Source organism: Pholis gunnellus (assembly GCF_910591455.1).
Source record: "Pholis gunnellus genome assembly, chromosome: 11".
Taxonomy (NCBI): Eukaryota; Metazoa; Chordata; class Actinopteri; order Perciformes; family Pholidae; genus Pholis; species Pholis gunnellus.
In genome coordinates, this window is record NC_136538.1 from 5,289,581 (window position 1) to 5,302,520 (window position 12,940).

General features: G+C 42.0%; 2 protein-coding genes across 2 annotated transcripts; one reads left to right on the forward strand and one right to left on the reverse strand.

Moving 5' to 3' along the window:
- Window positions 1-1,041: 1,041 nt before the first annotated feature.
- On the forward strand, window positions 1,042-3,862 carry LOC306703076 (transmembrane protein 229B-like). The gene is made up of 2 exons (XM_079168905.1): window positions 1,042-1,328; window positions 3,247-3,862. Exons 1-2 carry the CDS (start codon window positions 1,277-1,279, stop codon window positions 3,714-3,716), a joined length of 522 nt encoding a protein of 173 aa, XP_079025031.1. The 5' UTR covers window positions 1,042-1,276; the 3' UTR covers window positions 3,717-3,862.
- Window positions 3,863-5,422: 1,560 nt separating this feature from the next.
- Window positions 5,423-12,382, reverse strand: haao (3-hydroxyanthranilate 3,4-dioxygenase). Its single transcript, XM_079168436.1, has 10 exons — window positions 12,203-12,382; window positions 11,973-12,051; window positions 8,431-8,514; window positions 8,187-8,293; window positions 7,992-8,081; window positions 7,862-7,905; window positions 7,621-7,766; window positions 6,564-6,632; window positions 6,384-6,466; window positions 5,423-6,278 (listed from the first exon to the last, which is right to left on the reverse strand). Exons 1-10 carry the CDS (start codon window positions 12,286-12,288, stop codon window positions 6,206-6,208), a joined length of 861 nt encoding a protein of 286 aa, XP_079024562.1. The 5' UTR covers window positions 12,289-12,382; the 3' UTR covers window positions 5,423-6,205.
- Between the last annotated feature and the right edge of the window lie 558 nt (window positions 12,383-12,940).

Below are 12,940 nucleotides of genomic sequence, written 5' to 3' on the forward strand. Positions count from 1 at the left end.
TCAGAAATGATATTGTGTAATCTCATTATGTTCATCTCATCTTCTCACAACTCATCACACCATCTCATCTTCTCACCTCTCATTTTCTCAAATGTCATAATTTCTCCCATCTCATCACATCGTCTCTTATATTCTCAAATCTCATCACAGCATCTCAGCTTCTCACAACTCACCATCCCTCATTTTCTAGGAACTCATCGTATCCCATCACACCCTGTTTTTTTTCTCATCTTCTCTCATCTCATCTTTGTTCATTTCAATTAATTTCAATCTAATTTATGTGCGTTCAATTTACCACACCAGACCGACTCAACAATGATGATGAGTGATTCGAAAAGAGCAACAAGTGAAGGCTCTCTGTGCTGTTATGACCTTGATTTCCCTAACCAAATATTCTTTGGTGACAATTCACCATCAAACAATGCAACACACACACACACAGAGTGAGCCCGGCTCACAGCTGTGCGAAGAGTCCGACCTTTGTCTGCTCGACGACTTTATGGTCATTGACTCCCATACAGCGGTGCAGTCCCCCTTCCCAGCCCTGAAGGTGTGTTTGCTAGAATCACTGGACTCTGATCCAAAGGTCCGCCATTCATCAAACTGTTTTATTAGAGTACACACAGAACAAACACACAGGACTCAGCAGTGGCACCATGTCAGGACTGACATCTGCTCACAGACACACTTTATGGTTACAAATAAATAAATAAAGTAAATTTGTAAATAACCTTAAAATTCTTTAAATCAGCTTGTTTTGATTATCAAAAGAGATTTGAGAGACAGAACATTTTACATTTTAAACAAATGTTATAAACAAATATTTATCACAACTGCTTGTAGGTTGGGAACCAACATAAACAAAAAACACTGTTAATAGTCTAATTGAAGTTTTACAGTCAGCTCTATTATCTATCAATAAGTGTGTGTTCTTGGCAGCTTTCCCGACACGCCCGGCTGCTGTGGGTCACTGATAACCCTAACACATCGCACACATTTTGTGCGCCTATTGTACCGCTCTAAAGACACAATACATGCAGCCACAGCGTCCCGGTGCCAGATCAATACTGCACACAGACGTTTTTTTGTTCCTCAGGTGGGTCCAGGCTTTAGCTTCCGGGGTCCATCCCTTGGACCTCAGCCTGTGACAGAGGCATCGCTGCGATAACACAGAGCCGCTTAATGGTTAGCCCAAGATCCACACACACACACACACACACACACAAAGGGAAGCAGAGGGATTATAAAGGCACAAGGACCCATATGCTGCCCGGGGATGGAGGCGAGAAAGCTAAATGCGAGAGGAACGCGAGGTAGTAATGACCAAGGTGAGAATTATTAACGTGTTTAATTTATGATGTTAAGCAATTGTGGAGGGCCCACACTTTGAGGCACAATATGGCGTCTTTTGGCATTGCATCCTAACCTCAGTTGAAGACTTCCAAATGATGGAGTTTTCATTTAATGCTATTATGAGACCATTGTTGGGTTTTTTTGAGTCACCTTGTTGATTTGTTCATGGTGAATTGGCACTTTTGTTGTATAGCGCAGAGTGAAAAGCTGTTGAAGTTTCTCCAAGCCTTTCACTAAACTGGGCTCTAAGCCTGTTAATCCAAAGTAGAGCATGTACACTATGGCACTGTATGTGCGCACTGGAGAGCCGGTATTTTAGTGTGGGTAAATCTAGATAAAAAAGAGAAGTAAATTGTACTTCCATTAAATTGTTTTGTAATAACATTTTATAGTATCCTCTTTTTTTTTAAATTGAGATCATGGAAATACTGTGTTTTCTCTATAAAGAGAGTTGTATAAGAGATATGGTTCCACCCATTTAAAAGCAATCGAAAGAACATTAAAGATGAATTGTTTGGACTGGAGAATTCTGTGATTAACGGTGTCAATAATACAACCCTCAGTGAGCGAGGCGTAACAATATTATTACAATACATTTCTATAAGAAAATACATCTCATTGTAATTGTTGCAGTGATTCATAAACTTACACTATGGTTTTCTTAGGCACCAGTTTTGATCACCGTGCTTCAACGGCATTGTCATAAAAAAACAAAAGCGGGAGGAACGACTCATAATCCCAAAGCAAATAAGCCAGTAAAAGTCAAAGCGTGTCATGTCAAGCTGCTATCACTCCCAAAAATAACTGACAGTTTTTTTTTTAAATACAGGGACCAAGAAGATCCAAGAACTACTGTAAATCTGTCATTAATGTCAAATTAAATCTATGTCATTACATCCCTAATGTGGCACAACAGTGGTTTGAATTATGATCAGCTGAGAAACATGCACCCTTTAAAAAAAAAAATTATTAGATTCACATTTTCAACATGTACGGAATGTGCGACACCTGTCACTGAAACAATTTAGCATTTCCTGTGTAGTCATTTTACTTTTATTTTAGTGTTTTAACTTAAGAAGTTTACTTCACTTAAAGGGGTAGTTCAACATTTTGGGACATACGCTTATTCGTTTTCTCGCAAAGAGGGAGATGAGAAGATTGGCTTATAGCTTAGCATAACGGTTGACGCTGACTGGCTCTGTCCAAAGTTAACGGACCTCTCAGGTTTTTTAAAGGAATTCTCCACCCTCGAAATGATCATTTGTTTACCAATTAGTCACGCAGTGAAGAAAAGAACATGTCCCGCCGTGCCTCCTCGGTGAACGGAGAAAAACTAAAATAGAGAAAAATTCTTAACGGCTCACTATGCTCACTACTTCCCAGACACAATCACCTTTACTAACAAAAAAGAAAGCATGGACGAGTAGCGCGTCTGTGCTAGCGTGAAACTATGCGGAGGTACAAAGTTTTCTTCAGGAACTCAAGGTAATGCGGGGGTGCGTATTTGATATACAAATGGTCATTTAGATGGTCAAGTTTTCCCTCACTTATTAACATATCTCAAGAACCAAAACTGTAAAATAAAAATAACAATTTGTTGGTTTATGGGTTTTGCGTGTCAAACACAATTTTTTTGGCGGGAACTTTTTAAAGTCTTGTACTTTTCCGTGAGGTTACCAGATAATCAGTGGAACTATGGCCTGGCACAAAGCACTTTTTATTCACCCTGTAGATTCATTCCTATCACTTTATAACATTTCAAAACATAGAGAATCTTTGCTAACTCGCTAAATCGTGTTAGTGTACCATCACATGTTTTTTTTTTCCCACATTTTGGAAATCTTACAAAAAACGGCCAAACACGTGGTGTAAATAACAGCTTCTTTGTGACAGGGACTGGTGTTGATGACGGAGCCCCAGCAGCACCGAGTCGTCCTCTTACTACCGTAGCTCGTCTCTACGTGTACGCACTGCATGGCTGCCTCTGTGAGGTGGCCTTCACTGCCGTGTGTGACTGGTACAGCACCCAGGACAAGAGGCTGGCGGGCCACAGCAGCCTGTGGGCGCTGCCCATGTACGCCACCGCCATCTACCTCATGGAGGTCCTGAGAGCCCGGATGCTGGCTCGCCGTCTCCCGCTGCCGGCGCGTCTGGCAGCCTACACCATGTTCATCTACCTGTGGGAGTTCAGCTGGGGGGCGGGGTTGAGTTTGCTGGGGGCCTGTCCCTGGGACTACTCAGGTTACAGCTACAACCTGGGAGGACTGGTGACTCTGGAGTACGCACTGCCCTGGACGGTGGCAGGATTCATAGCTGAGCAGCATGTGATCGGGAACACTCTGAGGATAAGGCTGCACAACTGAACGGATACCAGTCTGGTAAATTGTGCCTCCAAAAGCAACTACAAAGCATTTATGGACATTGTTTTTGACATATTGATGTTTAAATATGTTTAAATATGTTTAAATATGCGAGCGTTGCACGTCCCTGAATAAATCTGACGTTTTCATTTAAATCTGTGAGCGTTTTTTTCTTTCTCTTACTGATTAAAATAAGACAGGACCATTGCATGCTGGGAAAACTGTTTTGGTAGCGTAATGTTACAGACTGTATGACAGCTTTAAAGTAATAGTATGGCCTTTTGGGAATTCGATTAATTACATTTTTTGCTAGAAGTTAGATATGAAGATGGACACTTTCTCATATCTGTACGTTAAAAACGAAGCAGCTAAGAGACGCTTAGCTTAGCTGGTAGCGGTAGCAACCTGTCAATCACAGTCAGCCCGCCCTAAAGCATACTTCTCTTTATGGTCTATTTGACTCTAAATGGGACCATAATTTACTAAATGAACATCATGCTGTATTGAAGACTTGAAACTAAAGAGACCATAAACTCATGTTTACAATGTTTACTGAGGTAATAAATCAAGTGAGAAGTAGAGTCATCTTCTCTTAGACTTCCATACAATCTGACTTCTTTTTGCAACCAGAGGAGTCGCCCCCTGCTGGTCAGTAGAGAGAATGCAGGTTTTAAGACACTTCCTCATTGGCTTCACTCGGCCGAACCGGAGGCTGCCGCCTGGGTTTTACGGGGGTTTAGTGATAAACTATAACTTAGCCAGACGTGACGTCTCCCTGGAGTGTCTGCTTGTTGCCTCTCACTGCGCTCATCTGCTCGTCTGCCAATAAATTGTTCAACCACAGAACTCTCTGTAAAACCACAGATTGTAATTTGAACATCTGTTTGGGAATTAATGAAACACATATGTGGGTTAGTTAATCAGTTTGACATTTTCAGTTGTTTTTTTACTTTGGACAGAGCCATGCTAGCTGTTTCCCCCTGCTTAAAGTCTTTATGCTAAGCTAAGCTAATCACCTCCTGATTCTAACTCTATTCATAAGAAACAGACATGAAAGGGACTTTCTCATCTAAATCTCAGCAAGAAGGTGAATGAGTGTATTTCCTAAAATGTCAACTATTTCACTATACATGATTGAATCACATTTGGATTGTCTTAATACTAAATACTTAGAATCAGTCTCCTATACGTGTTAAGAAAGTGAAATACAAACTGTAGGCCAAAGTTACAGTTCAAGGGCCAGTGTGCAGGATTTAGGGGACCGATTGGCTGAAATGAAATATTATATTCATAACTGTTTTCATTCATTTATAATCACCTGAAACTATTTTCACAACCTACATAGGGTCCTCTTCATGAAGTCCGCTCAACACTCGGTCTAGAGAGCCTTTCTCGTCTTTACGTTACCTGAAAGCCACCATAGCTCTTTAAAAGAGAGGAGCGGAGGGGTTTTTCGGTTGGTTGTAATCTGCAACCTCACCAGTGCCACTAAATCCTACACACTGCTCTTTTAATAGTAGACATGTGAACTCCAAAACTAAACTCATATCTGTCAGTGAACTAGCAAATCTATAGATAACAGTTGCTGAAAATCTGCCACTTGATAATCTGCACTGTCTGCAAGATGGTTGGTCCCGTCAGTGGTATGAGAATGCTAATTCTGCTCAATTAAATCATGTATACGCAACACAACACAAAATCATTTTTTATTCCCACATTTATTTATCCCTTTAGTGATCATTGGTTCAGGCTACATTAGTAACTTAACTTGAATATACAAACAGTAAGCAAATCACAGACTCCAGTGGATGGTAAATTGGGAATAACTAGTTTACATATGTAGTCAGTTAAATGCACAAACAAATGCAGTTCTATATTGACAAACTGTTCATACTGTCCATGATCACACAAATAGCAGGCCTTGATATGTGATCCATATGTATGATTTGTATCGAAAACAAGCCTACTCTAATGTTACTCCTGGAAGACAGTTTCATATTTCAGTGGAAAAAGACCTCCAATCACAGACTAAAATGCTGTCCAGTCAAAGCCCATCAGAAGTACATGGGGTTGATTGAATAAGAAGATGAACTTGGCATGCAACACATTAATATCATTTGACGACATGGTGATTGTTTGAAAAACTAATGGAAGCCTTAACCCCTCCTTAGGTTCTTACACTAGGACTGTAACTGTGGCGCGTGGTCTGGACATTTGTTAGGTTAATAGTAGTGAAAGTGATTTTCTTTTCTACTTCAGCGCATCCTCATATCATACGAAAAAAAGCTAGTTTGCATTTTTTTGTGCGCTTTCCTACAAAAGTCCAGAGCAACACGTGTTCATTTCTGTGACACGCATACAGTCTTTTCAAATTAAACTTCCGTCTTCACAGGAAACAACTAAGTTAGGTTTACGCAACAAAACTGCGGTATTCTCTATGCCTACACAGAATACTATGTAATGTCATCTGTGCGTGACTTGGCATGTGATGTTCAGGGTCTCTTCCGCTCAGGGTTTTGGACCACAAACAGGGCAACAGTCCCCTCATCTCTCTGCCACTGGTACCTACAAAAGAAAAAGCCATATGCGAGGTTATTACTGCCAAATCAGCTCTTATAAAACCACATCTTAATTTAATATACATGAAGCCAAATTACAGAATTGACTTACTGGCTCTGTTCAGGCACGAGTAAACTGTCTCCTGCAGAAAGACCGAACTCCTGCTCGTTCATAGTAACTCTCGAAGATCCCTCCTGAGAGACGAGGAAAGACAACAATGATCTCAAACAGATCCGGACTGGTTGGACGTATGAGGCTACAGAAAGGAACAGCACATTTAGTGCAACATACCATTTGCCAGATCCACACGTCGCTTTGTCGCACGGACGTCTCCGTCAGCCCGGGTCCAAACACCATCACCTGTCACGGTCACAAGACAGAGCATCACCATCATCATCTACAGCTTGTACATTTACAATCAAATCCACTGTAACATGTTTTCATCTATGATGCAATACTGAACACCAAAGCACTTTTTTTTTGTTTCCAGGTCAACAGGTCATGGTTAAAAAATTGACACTATGCTACACAAGTTTCAGCTACTACTGCAAATATGAGACCTGATTTATTCATTTTTTGTATCTTACTTTAAGAAATATAAACATGGTTTCCACTAAATCTCGTTTTATATTAGAAGTCTATGAGAAAATGACTCTACTTCTCACTTGATTTATTACCTCAGTAAACATTGTAAACATGAGTTTATGGTCTCAATCTCTAATTTAAAGTCTTCTTCGATACGGCATGATGTTCATTTCGTAAATTATGGTCCATTTAGAGTCAAATAGACCACAAAGAGGAGTTTGCTTAAGGGCGGGGCTACGTTGTGATTGACAGATCGCTACCAGAGCAGTATACAACGTCTCTACCATTACGTCACTCCTCTGTGGTCCAAATATGGTCACTTCAGTTCACTGGTTGCAAAAAAACAAGATGGCGACGGCCCAAAATGCCAAACTGGAGGCTTCAAAACTGCAGTCCACAAACCAATGGGTGACGTTACATTGACTACGTCCACTTCTTATGTACAGTCTGTGGTACAGACCGGTGTCTACTGCGCATGTGTTGCACCCCAATTATATGATGCATCTCCTCTTTAAATCTTGGTTGGTAAAAAAGAGAGCATTTCCTATCTGAATCTAGGGGTTTAAGGATGGAGGGCGACATATATACAAAATTATTATTTGAATCAGTAACTATCGGATAAAATAATACGTCAATAAGAAAAAAATGTTGAGCAAGAAGCTCAGTATTTAACAATTTGAATACACATTTTACTTGATAAAACAAGAAGTTGGGAGCTGTGAGACCTTTACGAAAGCCCATGTGATGACGTGATTCACGGTACCTGAGTCTCAAACTGAGCTCCGAACATGTCGATGGGACTGCCGCCGGACAGGGACGGCCTCTGCTTGTCCAGCCAGTCTTTGAAGGAGAAAGGGGACATCACGTTCATGGTGTTCAGCTGGAACGGGGGTTCTCCGAAGACTTCGCCTGCTCACCCAAAGACAAGCACGTTGACACCAGTTTAAAAACGGACAGGGATCAGACTTCAGATTAGACTTCAGGAATCACAAGAAATGTCTCACTTGGATCAGGCTTTCCTGTTTTGGCTTGCGTTGATGCCATGAACCTACAACGACAAACTGCGTCACCAAGAAAATATAACCTGATCTGATGGAGACTGTTTGTAAGTGTGTCGAAGGGAAGTTGTCTTACTCTTTGATTATTGGCACCAGCTGGGTTCCCAGATTCTCACAGTAAAACCACTTCTCGAACAGGGTGCAGGTGGTGTTGTCCACAAAGTACCTGAAGGCACCAGCACACGCTCATGTTAATGCTGCTCTTACATACATGTCCGGTACTTTCTCGCTGAATGCTATGGTTTATTTGGACACAGTGTAAATAGTTAACCTCAGGCAATCGGTCTCAGTCAGCAGCCGTCTCCTCTCCACCACCAGTCCCACAGTGTTGGCCTGTCTCTGGGGGGAGTGGGGGATCCGAGCCGGCAGCAGGAACATCTAAAGGAGGAAGAAAAGAATGGAACGCAGATTGTCGAAGCAAATCGGTGTGCATGAGGCAAAGTTCACCGCACGCGTTTTATCGCCAAAGGTGCACTGCGGCATTTTAAATGTGAAATCCTGAATTATTAGCTTACCTGTCCCTCCTTGATGTGCACATCCTTGTGTTTCCCATTTTCTATCACCTTCAGACACATGTCTCCCTTCACCTGGTAGAACAGCTATAAAAGAGGAAGAAATATCATGAGATTATCGCCGTCTTGGTTATTTGCAGCCAGGCGTGACGCGAGAGGGTTGAGCTGTACAACCGAATGCTGAATAAGACATTTTTAGGCGACCAAAATTGAAACTGAAAACCGAAAACACACTGTGTCAAAGTTCTAAGAAAAAAACACGGAAAATAACTTCCAGCACAACAACGCTGTGGTATTGACCTGTCAATCACAAGGTAGCCATACCCTAAAACAGTGGTCCTGAAACTGTGGGGCGCGCCCCTCTAGTGGGGCGCGGCGGTATTGCAGGTGGGGCGCGAGGGGAAATGCAGAATTGTATTCATACCAGCAAACTTGTCGCTTTTCGGCGAAATTCGCCGTTTTGATTCAAAATATATCATCCACGTGAATCGTGTAGATCCGTAGAGTTGTCAACTGGCCAGCCAGCGTTTCTCAGGTTGGAGTGAGACGAGGAGAAAAGGTGATGTGGTGATCTTCACAATAAAACATCTTTGATGTGTTAGGAAACAAAAGCTCCTGTTCACGGAGAGAACTCGCCCAACCCCCCCTAGCCATGTGCTCCTCAATCGCCTCTGAATCAAAACAGCAGGTTTAAGTCAAATCGTAATGGATTTATTATCCATACAAACATACAAACAGTTACAAACCGAATCAAACTATCAATAACAAAACAAACATATAAATCAATGAAATATGAGGCCCCGTTCGGGCCACACGACAGACAGGTATGGCTGCCCCATGGCCAGGAGGAGGTCTGAGGAGCTTCTGCAATTTGAAGATCCTTTGTCCCTGCTGAGTCTCTCAAAAGTATCATGTTTCACATTTCTCAGCCAATCGATCAGCTCGGTGATTGGCCGAACCCTTCGGACTTCCGTCGGCCATCTTCTTGACCCATTCCTCCCTCCTTGAAGGCTGTGCTCAGAAACCTTTCCATAACATCCCCCTCTCACTGTTTTTTATTACTTTATGGCGGTGTCATAAATTCTCTGGTTTCTCTCACAGTGCACAATACATTCAGTATCTCCTTTTAGTTTAAACCTTCTACAAGTAAACATATTGTAACACATAAGATCCATGCTAGGAGCGCTTTAAAACTGAAATCCCTCACAGATGTGACATGTCGAGTCTTGGCCAATCAGCGTTAAGATGTCTACAGCGTCTTTCCCTCCGTTAAAGTTTAAGTTACGTTATGTTCCGTTACAGTTCACACTTGCTGGGTTAAGTTAACGTTCACTGCATGCGGAACTCTGTGGAAACGTTCGTCATTATCGCGATTTAGGAGGAAAAAACGTAACGTGATGAAACATGCAGCCCCCCGTATTCCGGTTCAGTTCACGCGGTCTCTCGTTAACGGTAACCGGAACACCGGCGGATCTGGTTGCAGGTTGTTTGTTTTTGTCACGGTTTAGGCTTTGCCCGCTTTGTGTCTCTGTCTCTGTCTCTGTAGCTCTGCCCCTGGTCTCCTCCCGGCTCCCTCCTGTGTGTCTGAGTGTGTTTCCTGATTGTCCTCATTCACTACACCTGTGCCCAATCACCTGCCCCTGGGTTTTCCCTCGTGTCAACCCCTCTTATATAAACTCCCCTGCTTCCCTGTTGTTTTGTCGGATCGTTTAGTTGCTTCCCTGTGTGTGCGCTCCGTGTACCAGGTTTGTTCCCGCCACGTCCCAGGGTTTGGACTTTGCCTTTTTCGGACTTTCCCTTTTTGGACTTTGCCTGTTGGAACTTTGCTGTTTAGTTTCAGTCTGTATTTTTCGTGCTCCCGGTTGGAGTTGTTTTTGGTTCATGTTTTTGTCCACTTTTGTGCGAGTAAATAACCTTGCCTTCCACCTCGTCTCCAGTGTCTGCGCTTGAGTCTTTGCTCTACCCCTGCATCACATCCCATGACAGTTTTAACTCAAAGTAGAATGAAAGTCCCAGATACTGATGAGATGATGAGGTCAAAGAGCTTCAGGAAGAGGAGGCTGTTTGTGTAGCGCAGCTTGACGCAGGGCTGAGATGTGAAGGCGCTGGGCCAGGATAAAGGTGGAGGTCTAAACTGATGTGAGTACAGCTTCCTGCTGTCAGTGTTTTAAAGACATTGATAAGACAGTATGCTAAATGCAGCCTCTGCTCCAAGGAGATAAAGTACAGCAACAAGGGCTCACGTGTCCTCTCATCACACTGCAGACACTGTTCACTGTGATGAACAGTCCCACGTGCAGTTAAATCACAGCTGTTATTTTACTCTTGATAAGCTACCTTAGCCAGAGTAGATTATCATTTTCATTTAAATAACTGAACTGGATTGAATGCATTTTATTTGCAAATAGAAGATAGGCCACAGTTCTAACAGCTGTAGAGTAACAGAAGTTAATATGAAGCCACACAGTAATGAAAACTAATCACTTTATTTGTACAGGCGATGGTTCTCACTGCTCTTGCTATCTTTGTTTTTATATGACAAACTTTTAAAGGTTAATAACAATAGAGCTGAAATACTGATTAATAACTGAATAATAAATTCGTTTTTTGCTTAGTAAATGTCTTATCACTTCATTTTCTTCTAGTACACCAGAATGCTACATTTTAAAGCTCATATTTAAAATAAAATTCTCCTGGTATGTGTGAGCATATGGCGTCACAAAATGTTATTTCAATAAAAGTTCAACATGGACCATTTTGTTACAATTTTGTTGGGGCATGAAGATTTTTCTTCCTCCAAAGCGGGGCATGACAGAAAAAGTTTGAGAACCCACTGCCCTAAAACATACCCTGCTTTATGGTCTATTTGACTCTAAATGGACCATAATTTACTGAACATCATGATGTATTGAGACCATAAACTCATGTTTACAATGTTTACTGAAGTAATAAATCAAGTGAGAAGTAGTCATTTTCTCATAGACTTCAATGCAATCAGACTTCTTTTGCAACCAGAGGAGTCGCCCCCTGATGGACATTTGAGAGAATGCACATTAAAGGCACTTCCTCACTGGCTTCACTTTTTTAGCACCGTAGGTTGCGCCCTGCTCCAGAGGGAACTGAAGTCTGATAGATTGCTTCAAGTGAAGTTCACTTTGAGGCAGGTTGAGGCCTGAAGACTACAGGTTTGAAAATGATCATCTCTACTTGAGGTTAGCGGCTCAAGGCTACATTAGTCACTGCTAGGATAACGCACCCGAGCCCCCGAATGAACTGACGGTGGTCACGATGCATTGTGGGTAATATATGCTCCAGGTTTGAAATTGAAAGATGAAGAATATGTGGATTAAAAAAGTCCATATCCCTGTTTTTTTTCTGCATTGATTACATCATTTTCTTATCAGACATGATTATGTAAATATCTGGGATGGTGCAGAAAGGTCTAAAAATGTTGGCCAAGCATCATCAAAAGATGCCAACAACAACAGTGTGTGGTGGAGAACTGAAGGCTGAAATGACAGAAGAAATGAGCACTTCTCTCTCACCTCCTCCCCTTCCTCTATATGGTAATCCTTTCTGGTATTGGGACCTCCGACAAACATGATGATCACCTGGGAAAAGTGCCTGATAGAAAGGAATTAAAGACAGTTGGGTACTCTGACATGTGATTTGAAGAGATTTTTCAAATATGAGTTTTAAAGTTGTGAGACACTGATCCTGCAATCCAAGAAGAAGCAACAATGTTGCTTCTAACATCCAAAGTGAAACTACTCACATGAGCTTGTTGCACACTGGTGGCAGGAAAGCATTCTCGTTCGCTGCAATCCAGTCCTCCACGTTCACAAGAGTATCGTTGCTCATTCTTTTGTTTTCAAACTGACTGGGCTTTGTGACGCAGTGTTAAATCTCTCTGACTCTGCTGGTCTGAGCAGTTCAAACAATGTGACTCGCACTGAAAGTCTAAAATACAGAAGTGACTGTATAGTGTGGAGGGGGGAGGAGTTCAGCTCCCCAGAACAGATGAAAGGTCGCTTGCACAGTGATAATAAGTAACATAATGTGGACAGGTTGGAATATATTGTGACACTCATGAGGTCACTGTGCTACGCACTAGGTTCCTCCTGCCAATGCATAACATCACGAGTGTGTTTAAATAAAGAAGCATAGGGATGTGCAGGGGAGTGACCATGATCGACAGCTTTTTCAAGTGACGATATTCACGATTATTGAGATATCGGAAATTCACCAGGATCAACTTATTGTGAGTGTTTTTTTATGGCAATCTGCTATAAAATGCTTTATCTTCTCTATGACCCCTTCCCTGTCACAGTATGGCAACATTTTTTGGCTGCTTAGTGAGGAAAGTTTAGTTGGATGCTGTGACAAGAATGATGAAGCCAACATCAGTTCGACCTCTTCATCTTCCTCTATGCAGCACCACCTCCTCAAAGAGGACCTCCTGCCACTCAAAACTGAAACTGACAGCATTGATAGCATGCTCACAGATTATTTT

Excerpts from the sequence above, each read along its gene's own strand:
- LOC306703076 (XM_079168905.1), top strand. The coding sequence starts at position 1,277 with ATGGAGGCGAGAAAGCTAAATGCGAGAGGAACGCGAGGTAGTAATGAC. Across the intron at positions 1,329-3,246 it reads GCGAGGTAGTAATGACCAAG|GGACTGGTGTTGATGACGGA; the intron begins GTGAGAATTATT and ends TCTTTGTGACAG.
- haao (XM_079168436.1), bottom strand. The coding sequence starts at position 12,288 with ATGAGCAACGATACTCTTGTGAACGTGGAGGACTGGATTGCAGCGAAC. Across the intron at positions 7,767-7,861 it reads AACAGGAAAGCCTGATCCAA|GCGAAGTCTTCGGAGAACCC; the intron begins GTGAGACATTTC and ends TTGGGTGAGCAG. Across the intron at positions 6,633-7,620 it reads GAGCTCAGTTTGAGACTCAG|GTGATGGTGTTTGGACCCGG; the intron begins GTACCGTGAATC and ends TGACCGTGACAG.